Source organism: Mastigoproctus giganteus, chromosome 5 (genome assembly GCF_048544385.1).
Source record: "Mastigoproctus giganteus isolate SK-2022 chromosome 5, ASM4854438v1, whole genome shotgun sequence".
NCBI lineage: Eukaryota > Metazoa > Arthropoda > Arachnida > Uropygi > Thelyphonidae > Mastigoproctus > Mastigoproctus giganteus.
Genome location: NC_143579.1, coordinates 9,413,355 through 9,432,844, shown reverse-complemented (window position 1 = coordinate 9,432,844; position 19,490 = coordinate 9,413,355). Strand labels below are relative to the sequence as shown.

Below are 19,490 nucleotides of genomic sequence, written 5' to 3'. Positions count from 1 at the left end.
TAAACTCTGCCATCTTTCAATACATATGTCCCTGAATGTTTTGAAATAATGTAATCTATAACTGATCTAATTTGTCTTGTCTCCTGTGACCAAGTATATTTATGGATATCCTTGTTTTTGGAAAAATGTGTTGTTTATTCTCAAGTCGAACTGTTCACAAAGATTGCATAGTCTGTCTCCGTTGTCATTCCTCTCTTTCTCTCCAAATCTTCCAATAACTTTGCTATTTTGTTCAGTTCCTACTCTTGCATTGAAATCTCCCATTAGAAATATCTCTTTGTTCTTAGGAATTTTTTCTATTAGTTCTCTCAGATCCTCCCAAAATTCATCCTTCAAGGTATCGGCGGTGTCATTAGTCGGGTAATATATTCCCAAAATACATATTTCTCTCCCGTACATTTTCAGTTCCAATGAGATCATTCTTTCATTAATAAATTGCCAGTTTTTGATGTTGTGTCTCAATTTCTTTTTAACTGCAATAGAAACTCCTGCTCTTGCTCTTTCACTCTTATCAACTCCACTCCAAAAATGGTAGTATTCTCCCATTATTTCTTCTCCACATCCCTTTTTCTTTGTTTCTGATAACACGGCAATGTCTAACTTGAATTTGTGCAGTTCATCCGAAAGAAAGTTTCTTTTAGTTGAAAAGCCTTGAATATTCCAGCATCCCAAAATCATAGTCCTTTTCCGTTTGCCGAGTCGTTTCCGAAAGTGCAGTCCATTTTCATTTTCACTTGTAGGTCTTTTTGCATTTGTGTATTTTTTACACTGAACGAGGAGCTAGCCCGTTGCAGCAACCCCCAACCTGGAGGGCCGGGGTATCTCTCTTAGTCTGGCCCCTACCCTTTGACTTGTCCGGCTTGGGAGGCCCTACCAGTAGCTAAGCTACCGCCGACTTAGCTCTCCGGGTCATCGGGACACGCAAGCCCCCCCCACCGCAACAAGGTGGAGAATACCATCGGGGGAGATATAAAGGATAAAATTATATATTAATTTGTATTGTTAATTGTAATTTTGCTTATAGTTATACTATTGTAATAACTATCATATAACATATTTTTTAATAGTGTGTGTGTCTACACACACACACACACACACACACACACACATACAGAGAGGGAATCGGATCAAACAGGCAGAAAATTGAGTAGGGGTGCTTCAAAATAAAATAAATTACTTAGGGGTGCGGTTATTAAAAAAAGATAGAAAACCACTGCACTAAACAAATATATTTTACATTACATTGTCCTGGTATGAACTTGTCCTGCTTGTAGTAGTAGTAGTGGCATGTGAATCAAGAAAGCAAATGTATGAGCTTATGCAGCATCAGCCAAAAAAAAAAAAAAAAAAATCACACCATTCCCTCCAAATGCCTGTCCAGTTCCTCCTTAAATTTATTTAACCTATCAACTTCCACAACGACAAATGGAAGTTTGTTCCAGCAATTAACCACCCGCTGGCTGAAGGCAAATTTCTGCACATCTATTCTACATCTGTCTTTTCTTAATTTGAATTTATGCCCCCTTAGGTTCGTAATCTGAATAAGTGGAAGGATCCCATCAGAATTCAGCGTGCTCAACCCATTCAAGGCCTTATATACCTCAATCAGATCACCGCGCAGATGCCTAGTCTCCAGCCACTGCAATTTGCAGAACTTAAGCCTCTCTTGGTAAGAGGATCCCTTCATTCCCCTCACCAATCTTGTTGCCCTTCTCTGTACACGCTCAAGTAAATCTACATCCTTCCTAAAATGAGGCCTCCAGACCTGTACGCAGTATTCAAGGCGTGGCCTGACCATTGCCTTATACAGAGGGATAATCACCTCCTTTTCCCTGCTAGCAAAATTCCTATATATCATTGACAAAACCCCATGACCTGCCCTGGCAGCCTGTCTGCATTGCTCAGAGAACTTCATATCTGACTGCACAATTACTCCCAGGTCTTTTTCATTTTCTACCACCTTAAGTGTAGTACCACACAGTTGGTACGTTTCTCTGGGGTTACTTCTACCCATATGCAGTACTTTGCATTTGTCAAGGTTAAACTTCAGTTGCCACTTAGCCCATCTGTCCAAATTATCTAGATCCTGTTGCAGTAGCACACTGCCATTACTGTCATTAACAACCCTGCCAACCTTTGTATCATCTGCAAACTTCGACATTAAGCCTGATATACCTTCATCAATATCATTGATAAATATATAAAACAACAGTGGACCTAACACCAAACCCTGTGGGACTCCACTAAAAACGTTAGTCCAAGAAGAGCAGCACCCATTGATTACCACCCTCTGTCTTCTCCCGCTTAACCATCCTTTTATCCATTGTAGTAGCAACTTACCCTTAATACCATTGTGCTCCAATTTGTACAATAGTCTTCCATGCGCAACAGTGTCAAAAGCCTTCCTGAAATCCAAATATATGATATCAAAATTATTTTTTGCATCCAGTTCCTTTGTAACCACATCATAATATCCTATCAAATTTGTCAGACAAGACTTTCCCTTAACAAACCCATGCTGTGTCTGAATTATTGCTGCAGTCTTGTCTAGATGATCCTGCAATGCATCTTTAACGAGTGACTCCATTATTTTACCCGGAACAGAAGTTAAACTAACTGGTCTGTAATTACTCGTGTCACCCTTCGATCCCCCTTTGTGAATTTGGGATACATTTGCACATCTCCAGTCTCAGTGTTGCACAACATAATGTTCTTCCGTTGCACGGCTGTCCCACAAACATAAAAAACAATATTTTGTGACCCCCCCCCCTCCTCCTGTAAACCAACAAGCTAGCCAATAACCTTAAGATCATTGCATATGTTCTAACTGTAATCCTGGTATTTTATGGCATGTAGAACCTTATGTTTTCATGACTTTCTTTAAATCCTTTAAGTGAAACACTAGAACTGATGGAAATTCATTGCCATTATGAATAAACACCATTCATCTGACTTATCCATGACACCTAGTTCTTTCAGAAGTCCAATAATGTCTTTGCAAAAATGCATACTGTCCTCCATAGCAGCGCCTCCGTAGCCAGGTGGGAAGGAGCAGCAGTGCGTAGTACATGCTTCTTGATTAGACCGGGGTTCGAGCCCGTCACCACCAAATACGAAGCATGCGGAAAGGTCAGGGAATGACCACCGCACCGGAGCAATATGGCCTTAGTTGCTAATGCTCCTAAAAACCAAAAACAACAACAACAAATCCTCCATAGCAAAATATTTCGAAAACCTTTCATGTCTAGGAGGCTTGCAGGCCATATCCTACTACTTTCGAGGGGCTTTTTGTGTTTGGAGGATAGATTTTACAACCCTGAAAACATATCACAATCGGTTAATACATGGAAAACCTCACCAAAGACACACTATAAGTGTGTTTTCTTCAAATTGTAAATTGTTGCATCGGAATTTGAACCTAAGAACCATAGGTAAAAGTCTGATTATGATTATCACAAGAAAACCAAGGCCAGATTCGATTGCTAAAATTAAAATTAGCTTATATCTTAAAATAAATCAGTAGATTGTGCAAAATTGGCATATTTTGGTAAAACGTAACTCCCTCTATTTAATAACTGTGACGTGATGTGAAACTATCATGGTGATTTTTGAAATCTATACATAAAAATTTGTTAAAAACAGCATTTAAATTCTTGGAGGTAAAAATCGTGTTGGGCTAGTGTAATGTATGATTATATATAAATTGTAAAATCTATAAAGTTTTTCTAAATATAAATGGAATAAGTGTTTCTCTTATTCTGTTCTATAAATGAATCACTTGCTAACTTAAGGTTCTGTCATCAGAATCAAAATAAGCAGGGATGCACAGCCACAAAAATTAAAAGTGAATTTTAATAATTTTGTTAGTTGATGGTGATTTTTGAATTTTTTTTACTTTCAAAAAACTTAACATTTTCTGTAACTCAGTATCTCAAATTGTTTCTAGAAATTCAATTGTTTAAATTCACTTTGAACTGAAGTAGCATTTGTGTATCTCTTTTCACATAAGAAGCCATAATTCTGAAAGATAAGAAAACATATTTTTCTAATTTAAATAATAATAAAATCTGCCCATAACAGGAAATTTTACTTAATGTGTAATATCCCTGTAATTAAGACACTTGTTATTAATACTTCTTCAGAGTTATTTTCACTGCCTTGATAATAAATATCAAACTATATTAGGAAATAAAATGTATGATAACAATAATATATACTACACTTTTGCTGAAATTTTGAAGCTTCATAAAAGTAAACTCTGTACATAAATGTTTTCACTTTTTTTTTTATTTTTATTTTTTTTTTTTTTGTCATTTTGACTCAATTGCCCGACATTAGTGAAGTTATTATCAAAAAAACAAATGAGAATTAAAAACAAAATTCATAAAAAAAATTTTAATTAAAATAAAAAATTTAAAAAAATCTTGATGTTACTTCTTTTTTTTTTTCATGCAGTAATACCCTCTACATCTATTTATGCATTGCTTGATTTGAATTTCAGAGAATTTATTCAATTTCAGTTTTTTTTAAGAAGGGGCAGAATTGATTCTTGCGATGTTTCAGTTTGATATGCAGTATCCTGAAAAGCAGGTGGTGACAATGCAAGGCCTGATGTGGGTCCATGTAGGACTAGCAGTTAACTGGGATGTGTAAGAGTTGCTAAAATTGCAAACAAACACACATTTATTTACTTATGCACCATAATGTTAGGAGTAAGTAAGTAAATATATTTAATGAGTTTCAAGTATCGTTTGTCATCAGTTACAAACATTATATGCAAAATAAAAATGCTGTCACTGATGTTGGGATGCATAATTTGAATATGGTGATTATAATGCATAGAGAAGAACAGACATGACAGAGTGTGGGTGGGGGGGTGCTTTTAGTTTAAGAAGTATATAGATTCTAAAGTAGTACAACCACTAGCTGCAGATTGCCAGTGTAATATTGACTCAGTCTGATGTGACATAAATGCTGAGAAAGTGAAAATGAGAGTAGGAATCTGGTACAGGCCAGATGACTGTTATGTCATCTGGCCTGTACCAAATGAACAGTTATACAGACGAATAGAATGGCCAAAATTAGAATGTCTTATCATGGGATTTTAAATTTCCAGATATTGACTGGAGCTCACGAGTAGGCAGCTTACTCAATAGTAAAACTTTTCTGGATTTATTGAATGACTGCTTTCTACCAAAGATCAAGTATCAAATATATTAAGTATAGTTCTTTCTGTTTTTTCCTCTCCTGCAACATGTTGGAGAGGCAAAAACAGAAAGCACTATACTTGATCTTATTCAGTGATTCATCATGTATTTATTAAGAAAGTGATACCGTTGCTGCCTAAAGAATTTGAGTCAGTGATTATTGCATATTTATATGAGATTTATGCAAAAAAAAAAAAACGAAAAAAATAATTGCTTCAAAAGTAAAGGAAAAGGATTTTGATTTTCAAAGGTGATTTTAATGTGCTCAGACATTTTTTAAACTCTTTTCAGTGGGGCTAAATTATGTTAAAAAAGTTATGTAAATGCCAAATGGAAAAATGTTGAGAGAGATAATCATAGAGGCCACTATACAGACTAATCTAATCACTAAACAGACTTATCTAATGCTGAATAAATATTTTGCATCTACATTCATACATGAAATTTTTAGAGATGGGTTCCCCTTCACATATTGATAGTTAAATGATTTTTTTAACAGCAGAGTGCGGCAAGAAAAAAATTGCTGCGATTGAAAGTGCACAAAGCACATGGGTCTGATGGAATTTCAATTATACTAAAAGATGCAGCCAAACCTTTAGCCATAATAATGAAACTATTCTTAGATTCAGTAATATCCAAGTTGGAGATGGACAAATATATCTCCTGTTCACAATGGTAGCTCAAAGGGTGAAGTGCATAACTGCAGACCTATAAGTTTAATCTCTCTACAGGGGAAAATAATGGAATCAGGAGTTAAAGAAGATCCTCTTGGTAGGAGTTGGGGCCATAAGCCAATTACATCATTGTTTTTAAAGGGAGGTCATGCTTTGCCAGTCTGATTAGAAGGACAAGGTTGTCACAAGGGAACTGGATGGAAAAAATAATTTTTACACCATCTAATTAGATTTGATAAAGTGTTTGTACTGTGCCAAATGTACAGTTGTACAAATTGTAGTAATGTAGCATTAGAGGTAAGTTACTACTATGCATAAAGAGATGGTTAAATATTAGAAGATAGAGAATGGTTATAAATGGCTGCTGCTCTTCATGGACTACAATAGTGGTGGGGGGGGTTCTCATGGGTCAGTGTTCAGCCTATTACTGTTTTTAATATTTATTTAATGATATAGATATTTAAAGTTTGATGTATGAATTTGCTGACAATGAGCACAGTGGTTCATGAACAGTAATTGGGGTATGCTACTTCAAGAGTACTAAGATAAGATAATTGCAAGTTAATCAGTGGTCAAGGTATTGCATTCAGATAGCAGTAATCTCAGAATAACATACAATTTGGGGGTACAAAACTCAAGGTAGCGGAATATGAAAAAGATCTAGGAGTTCATGGGGTTCTGTCAATGATATACAGAAACTTTGGCAGCAGGAACAAAGGATAATCATCCCATTGTATGAGGCAATGGTCAGGCTCACATCTGGAATAATGCATGCAGGTTTGGAAACCTTATTTTAAAGACATATCTGCTAAAAAGTGTGCAGAGGAGAATAACAAGATTAGATTGGGCACAAAAAGATGTTCTTACTGAAAAAGACTGGAGTCCTGTAAATTGCAGTCTCTGTAAACTAGACATCTGTGTGATGACTGAACTCAAGTGTATAAGGCTTTAAAAGGGTTAAGTAAACTAAATTCTAATGGTATCTTCACATTTTCTCAGGTTAAATTTTTATAAGTAGACATAAATTGAAAAAAGAATGGTTACAGAATAGGTGTTAGTTATTTATGTGAACATGAAATCACCAAAAATTAAAATCGTAATCAAAAGTAAAAGATGTGTAGCATTTTCCATAATATATCAGTTTAATGTTAAACAACAAGGCTGTCAAGGGGAAAGTGAAACTCAAGTAACAGACACATTGACACTGCTGGTATGTATTCTGCCACACTCATCACTGAGTAATTGGTATGATTCATGTAGTAGTAGTGCAACACTATTCATTTCAGTGTTGATACATATCTTTTGTAGTCAGTCTGTTCAACTGAATCATATTTTTATGATTTAAATTTGAACATAATGTTTTGTCACTTTACATGGTTTTATGATTGAATAGTGTTTGATATATCAGAAATAGAATTTTGAGATCTATATTTATAGAAACTTTTTTTTTTTTCTTACTTTTAGCTGTAGAATATGCTCTTACATTTGTTCTGTACAATTTTGAAACACCCTGTATAATACTACATTTGTTCTGTGCAATTTTGAAACACCCTGTATAATACTGAATCCATCAAAACAAAAGTCAGTGTAATGCTATTTTATATTCAAAAATTTTTTTGGGGGTGGGGGGGAATGACATTTTTGAAAATAATGTTTTAGTAAAACATTTTTACTAAAAAGATTTATGAGTACATATTAATGAAATATACACTCTTCACTGGAATAGGTTATACTGGAAAGTCAAAAACAGTAATCAGAGGTGAGTCTTTGCACTATAAAGGTTTGTTTTGTGAAAGGATTTTGTCTCTACAGACTTTCTGTAGCATTAGTTTTGAATTAAAAATGCTTAGCCATTGCTGTTGCCCAAGTTTGTAAAGCAGTGTTTTTTCTGTAAGAATGAACTCTTGTATAGATAAGAAAATATCTCTAAAGATAGTTATAAGCAAAAAAAAAAAAAAAAAAAGGTACTGTTTATATAATTGTGTACATTAGCAGCCACAAAAATTGCATCATCCGCTTAAAGTGTGATATGTTATTACTGTCATGCTGAATGCCTCTAATTTTTGACTAGGTATTAATGCAGGTTTTGTGTATGATTCAGATATAAAACCATTCACCTGCTAGCACATGTCATCTGGTTCTGTTCAGCATTAATATGGCATACATACAGTTAGCATTAAGGAACAAAGGAAAGTGTAATTGTTGCTCTTTATTAGAGAGGACTTTTCTAATAAATATATTTCTGAAAAGTTGACTAATCAATTTTCTGCAATATTTCTAAAAAAAAAAAAAATGGGAGACCAAAATTCCCAGTCTTAAGGAATCAAAATAAAATCTGGTACAAGGCTGAAGCAGATGAATACTCCAGCTTAGGACAGATTTTAAAAATGTCTAAACCTGCATGATCATTAATGCAAGCCAGACCTAAAAGCAATTTGTGAGAAACTTGTTGGTGTAGAGGCAAGTGGTGACTACAAAAAAAGTGAAATAACTGTGTGACAAAGATTTGTTTCAAGTCATATGAAAACATATTGACCTTATAAGAAACCATTATTAACCAAATCCGTAGGGAAAACTTGCCTGACCTAGGCTGAAGAATGTGTAAATTGGACAGTGAGAATCTGTAGTCTTCTCAGTCCAAATTGAACCAGTGGGGACTGAATGGGAACTACTACATTTGGCCAATCATTATACCTAGTGAAGGTATAATAATGATAAATGCAGTGAAGGTATAATAATGATAAATGCAGTGAAGGTATAATAATGATAAATGCAGTGAAGGTATCACCTTCGCTGCATTTATCAGTTTGAGGGCACAAATGAAGGAGTGGACAGACTGTAAATGGTGCCATTAATGTTGTTGACTACTACAAATTGCTTTGTGTAGTTTCCAGTATGTTAACAATTAATCCGTATCATCAAGTATCAAATCTGTTCTTCTTTTTCTTTAGGTGAAGAATTTCATGCAAGGTTCTTGTATCCGAAGCCAGAAACATAGAAAACTGACACGTGATGAAGGGGCAGGAACTTGCTACAGAGAAGCAGTTAGGCAAGATAACTGCAAACATTATTTGTCTGGTATCATAAACTACGAATCAGTTACATTAAGAATCTTATACATACACACTCCATGCTACTAGTGCATGGTGTTAATTAAAGCTTGGAATGGATCAACGATTTACTTTTTTTTTTTTTTTTTTTTTAAATAAGTTTAAATAGTCTCAATCTAACTATTTAGTTACATTGAGTTAGTGATGCAACTTATGCGCCTACCACTATGCATCTGTTTGCTACTAAAATGTGCTTATATATGACGGTGCATCCCAGTTTTTCAGAAGTCAGTTTTACGAGTAAAATTACAAGGAAATGCATTCCCATAGTGGAATGCATTTCTTGTGGATCCATTCCCACAGTCCATCAATGCAAATGAAGTCCATTCTTACCAGGGTAAGTCTAAACCATTATTATCATATGATGCAAGACAATATATATATGTCATCATTTGCCAGTTCCCAAGATAAATGTTTAAAAATCACAATTTTTACTTTAACAACTGGATCATCCTCCTGATTATACTATATTTTACGTAGCATTATATTTATGAATTATTAGTCTTTGTTACAAAGTTTATTCTTTCCTATTCTGGGTTGTTAAAATTTTGACTGTGTTTAACATGTCTAGGAGAGCATTTGAATTTGATTAAATTTTTTAATTTTGATTTACTGTTATATGATATTAAGGAAAAGAGTTAAATAATTATTTTATATATTAAAATTGTGAAACAAAAAATACAGCAAGCTGTTTTATTTGCAGAGAATTTTTGTCATTATCACACTGCAGTTTCCACCTTATGTGTGAAAACTGATATTTTGTTTTCCTTTGCCTCAATATAATACCATTTATTAATTTTAGAACTGTTTGGTATGAACTCCTGTATGGTGAATGGCCATTCCGTGGGCAACCTCCAGAAGCTATAATTTGGCAAGTGGGAAAAGGAGTGAAGCAAACCCTTGCTAATATTCAGGCATCGCGAGATGTCAAAGTAAGATTTTGATTTATTTATTATTTCAGAATAATAACACTGGCCAACATGATTTTTACTTCTAATATATCAGCTGTTTGCAGTCAGTTTTTATGTGTAGATTTTGAAAATAATTCTTAAGATTTCAAATCACAGTTTCTACATACATCAGATACAATTTAGATAATTTTGAGAAGTAGATGACATTTATTTGTTGTTATGCCTGCAAATAATGTTTGCATTTGCTCATGGATGGCAGTAATGTTGGAATAGTTTACATGTTCAACCTTATCTGTCTGCCTCCTCTCTCTCTCTTTTTCACTAACAGAAAGACAGTTGGAGTGTGTACAGTTTACATGAATATCTTTGCATATTGTGCTTTTGCATATTATTTTGCATATTATTTGCAGGCAAACCGTGCTTTGCCTGCATTGTATTGTTAAAATGTTTAAGCAGAAGCGAAATAAATGTCTGAATCACCCTGACAATTTCTGCCCCCTGACAGTTTTGTTGTAAACTTCAGTTTACAACAAAAACTCAGAGGAAGAAAATCTACAGTATTACTAAACATGCTATTCTTTGTTCTCTTGCAAGATTGGTGATCAGGACAAAGCTTGTCACTTATTATCACTTGCTGGACCATAAATTTCAGAGACCATAAATTTTATCCAGTGCTGTGTTATCTGCACCACAAATCTGAAGGTGTGACTAATTGGGTAAATTAATAGCATAGCGTTTGCTGTTCTTATACTGTGGCAAGAACCACCCAACCACATTGACAATTGCTATTTTTGCATAACAAAAATATCTGGAATGTTAAGAAAAAGCAAGCACAACATCAAATAGCCTAACATATCATCTACATATCAATACAGCCCCGTCCACATAATGAAGACCTGCCAATACCAGATCCCCAAAATTATGAAAGAAAGGAAGCAATGATGAATATAGTGAGTATTCTTGCATTGCAGACTTGCTGTACCATCGATTTCAGAGATTTGGATTACCCTCTAGAAAATTATAATGTGCTGCACTTAATTAATTAAGCAAGAAGAGTTGAATGACTTGGTTCATGATTTAAACTTATCTACAGAGCAAGTGCAACTCCTTGGTTCTTGGTCATAACAGTAGAAGTTACTTGAAGCTGGAACTAAAATTAAAGCATATTGAAAACATCGCAAAGTGTTTTTAAAATGCTTCTTGTAGAGATATTAGTGGTCTTCTGAATGAACTGGGCATTTTTATGAATACCATATATTTATTGATGCCTCAAAATTAAGTTTAATAGCAGTTTTGCTGCACAATAGAAATGCATTCCCATCAGTTCCTCTACTTCATGCTGTTAGCTTGAAAGAAACACATGAAAGTATGCCCAAGGTCTTGGGTACAATAAAGTACCATGATTTTGCTTGGAAAGTCAGTAGTGATCTTAAGGTAATTGGATTACTCAAGAGTCTACAGGGATGTTTTACAAAATGCTGTTGTTTTCTGTGTTTGTGAAGTAGGCTTGCAACAGAAAAACATAGTTCAGTAGTGGGAAAAGAGGGAGGAATTTTTGCCAAGGAGAAGGAAGGGAGACGATACAAAATTACATTTGACTGATTGAATCAAAAGAGGTTTTTCTTCCACTTTTGCATAGCAGTGGGGCCCCAAACATCCGATGGTAATTCGTTCCACAAAACCCATTGTATGTTGAAAATATTGTAAGTTGAAACCAGTAATACATTGATTTCCTCTAAATTCATTCCTCAACAATATATAAAATAGGTATTTTTTACATGTTATACTTCATTTTTACATTAAAAATGAGTGTTTTATAAAGATTATTTAATAAATAGTTAAAACATCTTAAAATAAAAACAAACAAATTAGCATTTACCTTAGACTTGAAGTGCAGAGCTGATGAAATCATGGTGGCGTAGTGGTGGTGGGACTATATCAAGCATCAGGTGTCTTTTCAGTCTTTTGCTTGAATTTGGACAGTTTCTTGGCAAAGAAACTGTCCAAAGTCAATCAAAGTGGTGTTGGGTGGCAAAAATTTGAATTGAACAAAATCAAATTGTGACTCAAGAGATTGAACAAATTTGGGATCATGACCCCTCGCATTATCAGCAGGAGCAGTTCCTACATAGGAAGTTTATTTTTCTCTTCACTGAATGACAGCATCTCCAAGCTCCCATTCACTGAAGACATACAGTATTCTGTAACCCAGGCCTTCTTGTTACTGTGCCAAAACACTCCCAGCATGTCTTTTAAATACTCTGGGGGTGTTAGAGTGACACACGCAAGCAAAGGCTTCAGCTTAAAATCTCAAGAGGCATTGACAACCAACAGGAGAGTGAGTTTACTTAGGCATAAGCCTAGTTTACCTAGACTTATGCCTAGGTAAACTAGTCTCATCCTTAGCGACGTATGTTCTGGGCATTCGCTTCCAGAAGAGGCTGGTTTTGCCGGTGTTAAAAACCTGCCGGGGAAGTTAACCCTCCTGATCAACAAACTCTTCGAATTCAGTTTCAGCTGCTTTTTTATCAGCACTGGATGCCTCCCCATGCCTTTCAACACTTGATATTTGCCCTTTTATTGAAGCGCTCAAACCAGCCTCTGCTGGCTTTAAAGTCTTCAAAGTGAACAGCACTGCCACTGGTTGATTGAGCCTTAAGTTTCAGATCATCATAGATCTGAAACAATTGTATGAGTGATGTTCCGTGTGCCATGCGTTGAACAATAACGTTGAACAATAACAAAGATGCTAATTTGTTGAGAACAATCGTACGAGTGATGAAAGATGAAAATTCGCCTCCTTGTTTCTGCTAGCAAAATTCCTATATATCATTGACAAAACTCCATGACCAGCTATATCAGAAAGTCATCAGTACCTGGAAATATCATTGGTCCTTAAAATAAGAGATCGTATGGAAGGTACATCGGTCCCTGAGAATATTGGATGTTGATGTCATCGTAAGTTGAAGACCCAATGTAATGTTGTTAATACTCTGGATAAAGAAGGAAGTGGATTATATTACTAAGCAAAGTGCTATTAGGGAAGTGTTCCCAAGACAACAGATGCAGTAGCATTACTTGAGGCATATGATGCAAGAAAGAAAGTTTATACAGCATCAGCAAAAAAAAAAAAAAAAAGAAAAGAAAACAATTTTACCCATCTGGTCACTGCAAATATTTGTCTACTTCAGCCAAATTTATTTAAGCTATCAACTTTCACAACAACAGATGGAAGTCTGTTCCAGCAATCAACTATCCGTGGCTAAAGGCAAACTTCCACACCTCTATTCTATATCTGTCTTTCCTCAATTTGAATTTATGCTCCCTTAGGTTCGTAATCTGAACAATTGGAAGAATCTCATCAGAATTCAGTGTGCTCAACCCATCCAAGGCCTTATACACCTCAGTAAGATCACCTCGCAGGTGCCTAGTCTCAAATGCTCCAACTTGCAGAACTTAAGCCTTTCTTCATAAGCACACCCCCTTTGTTCCTCTCACCGATATTGTTGACCTTCTCTGTACTCATTCTAGCAACTCTACATCTTTCCTAAAATGAGGCCTCCAGATCTGTATACAGTACTCAAGGTGTGGCCTGACCATTGCCTTATACAAAGGGATAATCACCTTATCTCTGCTAGCAAAATTCCTATATATCATTGACAAAACACCATGACCTGCTCTGGCAGCCCATCTGCACTGCTCAGAGAACTTCAAATCTGACTGCTAAAGATGTCTCGTAATCTGCCTTCCCCAGGCCTTTTTTATTCTCCACCTCCCTGAGTTCAGTACCACAGAGTTGGTACGTTTCTCTTGGGTTACTGCTACCCATATGCAGTAATTTGCATTTGTCAATGTTAAACTTCAGTTGCCACTTCTTAGCCCATCTGCCTAACTTTTCTAGATTCTGTTGCAGTAGCATACTGTCTTTAGTGTCATTAACAACCAGCCAGCCTCTGTTATCATCTGCAAAATTGGACATTAAGCCTGATATATACCTTCATTGATATCATTGATAAATATACAAAACAACAATGGGCCCAGCACTGAACCCTGTGGGACTCCGCTAATAACATTAGTCCATGAAGAGCATCACCCATTGATTACCACCCTCTGTCTTCTCCCACTCAACCATCGTTTAATTCATTGTAGCAACTTACCCTTAATACCATTCTGCTCCAATTTGTACAGTAGTCTTCCGTGCCCAACAGTGTCAAAAGCTTTCCTGAAATCCAAATATATGATATCAAAATTATTTTTTGCATCCAGTTCCTTTGTAACCACATCATAATATCCAATCATATTTGTCAGACAAGACTTCCTCTGAACAAACCCATGCTGTGTCTGAACTATTGTTGCTGTCTTGTGTAGGTGATCCTGTATCACTTATTTATCCAGTTACTTCATTATTTTTCCCGGAACAAAAGTTAAACTGACAGGTCTATAATTATTTGTGTCACCCTTTGTGAATTAGGGATACATTTGCACATCTCCAGTCCATGGGGACCTCCCGTGACTCTAAGATCATCATAATTATGGCTAAGAGTTCCCCTCCTTCATTATAACTGGATAGATTCCATCTACTCCAGGTGCCTTTTTTATGTTTAACTTCAACAACTTCTCTTCCACTTTGCTCTCAGTTATTACAAAATCACTTAGCTCCCTGTTAGAGTTTGATAAACTTCTGGCATTCTCGTCCTTGAATAACTCCTCATGTGTGAATATAGATGCAAAATGCTCATTGAGTTTATCAGCTACTTGAGCAGGATGATCAGTAGTTGAACCATTTATGTTAAGTGGCCCAATCTGATTCATCCCCTTCCTTCTAAAGTTTACATAAATAAAGAACTCTTTGCTGTTTTTCTTTGCATCCTTTGCCAAAGATTTCTCGTAATCTGCTTTCGCCTGCCTAACCTCCGTTGTGACTTGATTACAAACTATTTTATATGTGCTGAAGGCTTATATAAAATATAATTTATTATTATATAATTATAATTTATATACATCCCATACAATCCTCCAATAAATCCACAAAAGTTTTGCTAGCGTGCAAGTGACAAACCCACAATTTCCAGTCAATATCTGAAAAGTTAAAATCCCCCATTAGAAGACATCCTGATTTACTGGCCCATTCTATTTCTCTGCACAACTGTTGATTGTACTCATCAGCATTATTACTCCTATAACATACTTCTACTCTCATTTTCCCTTTCCTAGTGTTTATATCACACCAAACAGACTCAACATTGCACTGTCTACCTGTGTCAACTGGATGCACTTCCTTAGGTTTTATGTGTTTGTTAACTAACAGCATAACCCCTCCTCCCTTCCTACCCTGTCTATCCTTTCTGTACACATTGTACTCCCCAAATTCCAATTCTGCACTGCTTGTATCTGTGTGACACCATGTCTCTGATATCCCAACAATATCTGCCTTTGATGTCTTGATCAGCACTTCAAATTCATCAATTTTATTTTCTTTACTTCTAGCATTAGTGGACATGCAAGTATACATGCACTTGTTCTTACTCTTAGTTACTCTAACACAGCCCATGTATTTACTTGTTCCATGATGACTCCCTGCTGCTCATTACAATAGAAGCAGTGCTAGAATCGCTTTCGCTTGTGCCTGCAGCTGCCGTTAATCTTTTAGTCTCTGAAACCCCCAAACTAGCAGTTTTCCGACCCACCTAACGCGCTACCTTAATACCATCAGCAAATATTCTTGTACCCTTTCTATTTAAGTGTATCCCATCCCAGTAGAAGCAGTGTCTCCTGTTAGCAAGCACGCACCATGCCGGAAAAAAATTCTACCTCCCCCGCTAGCCTTGCACAATCTATCCAGAGCCAAATTGATTGACAAAGCTCTCATCATGTACTCTCTTCTATCGTGTCTGGGCAGAATTGCAGACACTTTCAAATTTAACCCTAACTCGCAACTTTTTTTCAGCATTGAACTGTACTTAAGTAAATCTGCAGTTCTCTTACTCTTAAGGTCATTATTGCCAACGGGTACAACAGTATTATTTATGTGCCCTTAAAAGTTGATATCTGCTCTACAACATCAACTTTTGCCCCTTACAGACATACCCTGGTCCTGTTCCAGGGTATGTATGAAGAAAGGAATTTTTATTGATAAAAAGAAACCCTGGAAGATGATGAAAACAAAGCTGTAGTATACTGAACTAGCAGTCTGTTAATCAATATGGCAATATTTACATAATCCAAAATGAGAAATCCTGTATAAAAACAAACCCAACATATATAAACCAGTTGAAATTACGGATATTAATCTCACAATAAAAAATAAGGATAGACAGAGTCATCCATTATAATCTTATTGAGCATCAATAAGGTCCTCCACAGCCACTTCGTCAGCCTCCATACCCGTTGATTTACCAAGAGTAACAAGCACCATCATCTTCAAATCAGTCAAAGTAATGGATGATTAAAGGCCAGATGTTTTTCCGGACTGAATTTAAGCATCTGGTGGAAGCATCATTTCAAGCGATTACCCTCACACAGTCCAGGATGTTGAACTTCGACCTACAAAAATCTTTGAGGGTGACAGCAATTTCAACAGAGGTCACTGCAAAGTAACTTGCGAAAGTTTTCTTGGTATAGATTTTCTTGAAGTTTGCAATCACTTGCTTGTTCGCCGACCGGGCTAGCCGAGTGGGTAAAGTACCTGCCCGGCAACCCAAAGGTCGCGGGTTCGATTCCCGCCTCAGGCTTGGATCAAAGTACTGCAAAAACCTTGGGAGGTGCAATATTGGCCACAGAAGCCGATACGCCAACAACTACCAAATCAAAAAAAAAAAAAAAAAAAAAAACTTGCTTGTTCATTGAGTTTGGTTTGGTTTTTTTATTTGTTATTTGGTTTGTTTATTTGTTATTTGGTTTTTAGGAGCATTAGCAACTAAGGCCATATTGCTCCGGGATATGCGGTGGGCATTCCCTGACCTTTCCGCATCCTCCGTATTTGGTGGTGACAGGCTTGAACCCCGGTCTAATCAAGAAGCATGTGCTACACACACTGCTGCTCCTTCCCACCTGGCTACAGAGGCGCCCTGTGGTGTTTGGTAGCAAACATTTGATTTGCACAAAGTCAAATTGCACCTCAAGAGGTTGAAAAAGGTTGAGATCATGGCCTGGCACATTAGCCAGCAGGAGCAGTGCCTTCGCAGGAAGCTTATGTTTCTCAAGATAATTCTTCACTGAAGGACAGAAAGCTTCATGTGCCCATTTATTGAAGACTTATCTTGTAATCCAGGCCTTCTTATTGCTGCACCAAATCACTCACAGCATGCCTTTGTTGATGTTTTGTTGTTTAAATACTCTAGGGATGTTAGAGTGATACACCAGCAAAGGCTTCAGCTTAAAATCTCCAGAGGCATTGGCACCCAACAGGAGAGTGAGCCTGTCTTCCATAGGCTTATGTCCTGTTAAATTAGCCTCTTCCTTAGTGTTGAACGTTCTCCTGGACATTCACTTCCAGAAGAGTGCAGTTTCGTATAATTAACAAAAATACACTCTGCTTACACACTAGACAAACGCATCAAACAGAAGATAAAGAAACTGTTCGATGTACTGTAACATGCAGGAATGTTGTGTTGAACAATAACAAAGATGCTAATTGGTTCAGAATAATCATACGAATGATGTTCCATACACCACACTTCTGAAATTTTCAACCAATGCATTGTTCCAGCTATATCGGAAAGCCATAGGTTCCTGAGAATATTGAATGTTGATGTTATTGGAAGTCGAGGCCCCCACTAACTAAATTTTTCAAACTGCCAGCTTAAACCTGTGACAGCAACTTATTCCAGTAATCAACAACTCGCTGGCTAAAAGAAAAATTTCCTACCATCTAGTCCAAACCTCTTCCCCTGTAATTTGAATTTATAGCCTCAAAGTTCTGGAATTCTTTATAACGATAAAAATTTTGCCTTCATTTGTTTTACTGACCCATCTCAGAGCCTTATAAACGTCAATCAGGTGCCTGGTTGCCAAGCTCTGTAGCCCACATAATCGCAGTCTTTCCTCATATGGTTATCTTTTTGCCATTCTCAACAAACAACAACCTACTTTTGTACCATTTCAAAGAACTCACTGTCTTTTTTCAGATGAGGTCTCCATACTTGAACACAGTATTCCAAATTGCCTTAGGATTGTAAGAGAATTGATGGATTGACAGGGCAGAGAGTTGTAATTAATGGATATTCTTCTGATTGGTGTAACATCAGAAGTGGGGTCCCTCAAGGATTGGTTCTTGGATCACTGTTGTTTCTCATTTTCATAAATGACATTGACGAAGGGTTAGAAGGCATGATGTCAAAATTTGCAGTGACATAAAAATTGGCAGAGCTGTTAATGATCAGTGCCAAGCAGTACTCCTTCAAGATGACTTCAAAGATCGTCAGAGAGTGGCAGCTATGTTTTAATGCCACTAAATGCAAGGTCTTACAATAGGAGAATAGCAACTCACAAATAAGGAGGAAAGGGATCTGGGAGTTACAATACAGGCAGATATGTAGTCTTAAGAACAGTGTAAACAGGCAACCAGGAAAGTCCACAGTGTCCTATCAATGATTTATCAAATGCTATCCTTTAGAGATGGGGAGGTCATAATCCCATTATATAAGGTAATTATAAGACCACATTTGGGATACTGTGGTCAAGTATGGGGCCCTCATTCGGAAAAAGTCATTGAGCTTCTTGAAGGGTCCAAAGTTGGGCAACCCAACTAGTGAGATTGCAACTAGGCACCTCAGGGATGACTGATTGAGGTTAATAGGCTCTGAGGGGGATTAGTAAAATGAATGAAGGTGGAATTCTCACTATGTAAGCGTTCTGGGCCCATAATCCATAGCTCTGTGGATCATAACCACGCACTGCTACATGTGATTTTTTAGCAGAGTTGGGAGGAAATCCCCCCCCCCGGAGCCATAATTAACACTATGTTCTAAAGAATCCCTGAACTAGGAGTCATAAATTCAAATTAAAGGGCTTGAGGTTTAGGTTATATTGTAGGGTCAGGCGCCTCCGTAGCCAGGTAGGAAGGAGCAGCAGCAGTGCGTAACACACTCTTCTTGATTAGACCGGGGTTCGCGCCTGTCACCACCAAATACGGAGGATGCGGAAAGGTCAGGGAATGACCACCACATATCCTCGAGCAATATGGCCTTAATTGCTAATACTCCTAAAAACCAAATAACAATATTGTAGGGAGTTTTGTTTTAGCCAGCAAGTCATTGATAGCTGGAATAAGTTGCCCTAGCAGGTTAGTTGAGGCTTACGGTTTTGAATAAATTCAGAGGTCAAATTAAATTGAATTGAATAAATTCAATATAATTTGAGTTTTCTTACCTACTTGGTTGTGGTTTTTTTTTTTGTCAGTGCAGCAAAAGACTGCGGCTTCCTTGCACTATATGGCAAATACTATTACTGTTACTAGGGGATGGGATTATAACCTCTACATGATAATGTTTGATAAATCATCAACAGGGTACCATGTGCTTTCCTGGATGCCTGTTTGCATTGCTCAGAAAACTTCATTTCTGCCTGTATTGTAACTCCCGTATCCCT

General features: G+C 36.7%; 1 protein-coding gene across 5 annotated transcripts in view; it reads left to right on the top strand.

Annotated features, from left to right (window-relative positions):
* The window catches only part of ksr (kinase suppressor of ras), a 341,876-nt gene that overhangs the window by 310,653 nt on the left and 11,733 nt on the right, over nucleotides 1-19,490 (top strand). For 4 of the 5 annotated variants that reach the window (XM_090373903.1, XM_090373901.1, XM_090373904.1 and 1 more), the window contains exon 18: nucleotides 9,794-9,923. In XM_090373903.1, coding sequence (XP_090230029.1) covers nucleotides 9,794-9,923 — 130 coding nt within the window. Of the gene's footprint in view, nucleotides 1-8,832; nucleotides 8,968-9,793; nucleotides 9,924-19,490 lie in introns of those variants that run through there. The other variant, XM_090373905.1, reaches the window with a different exon arrangement.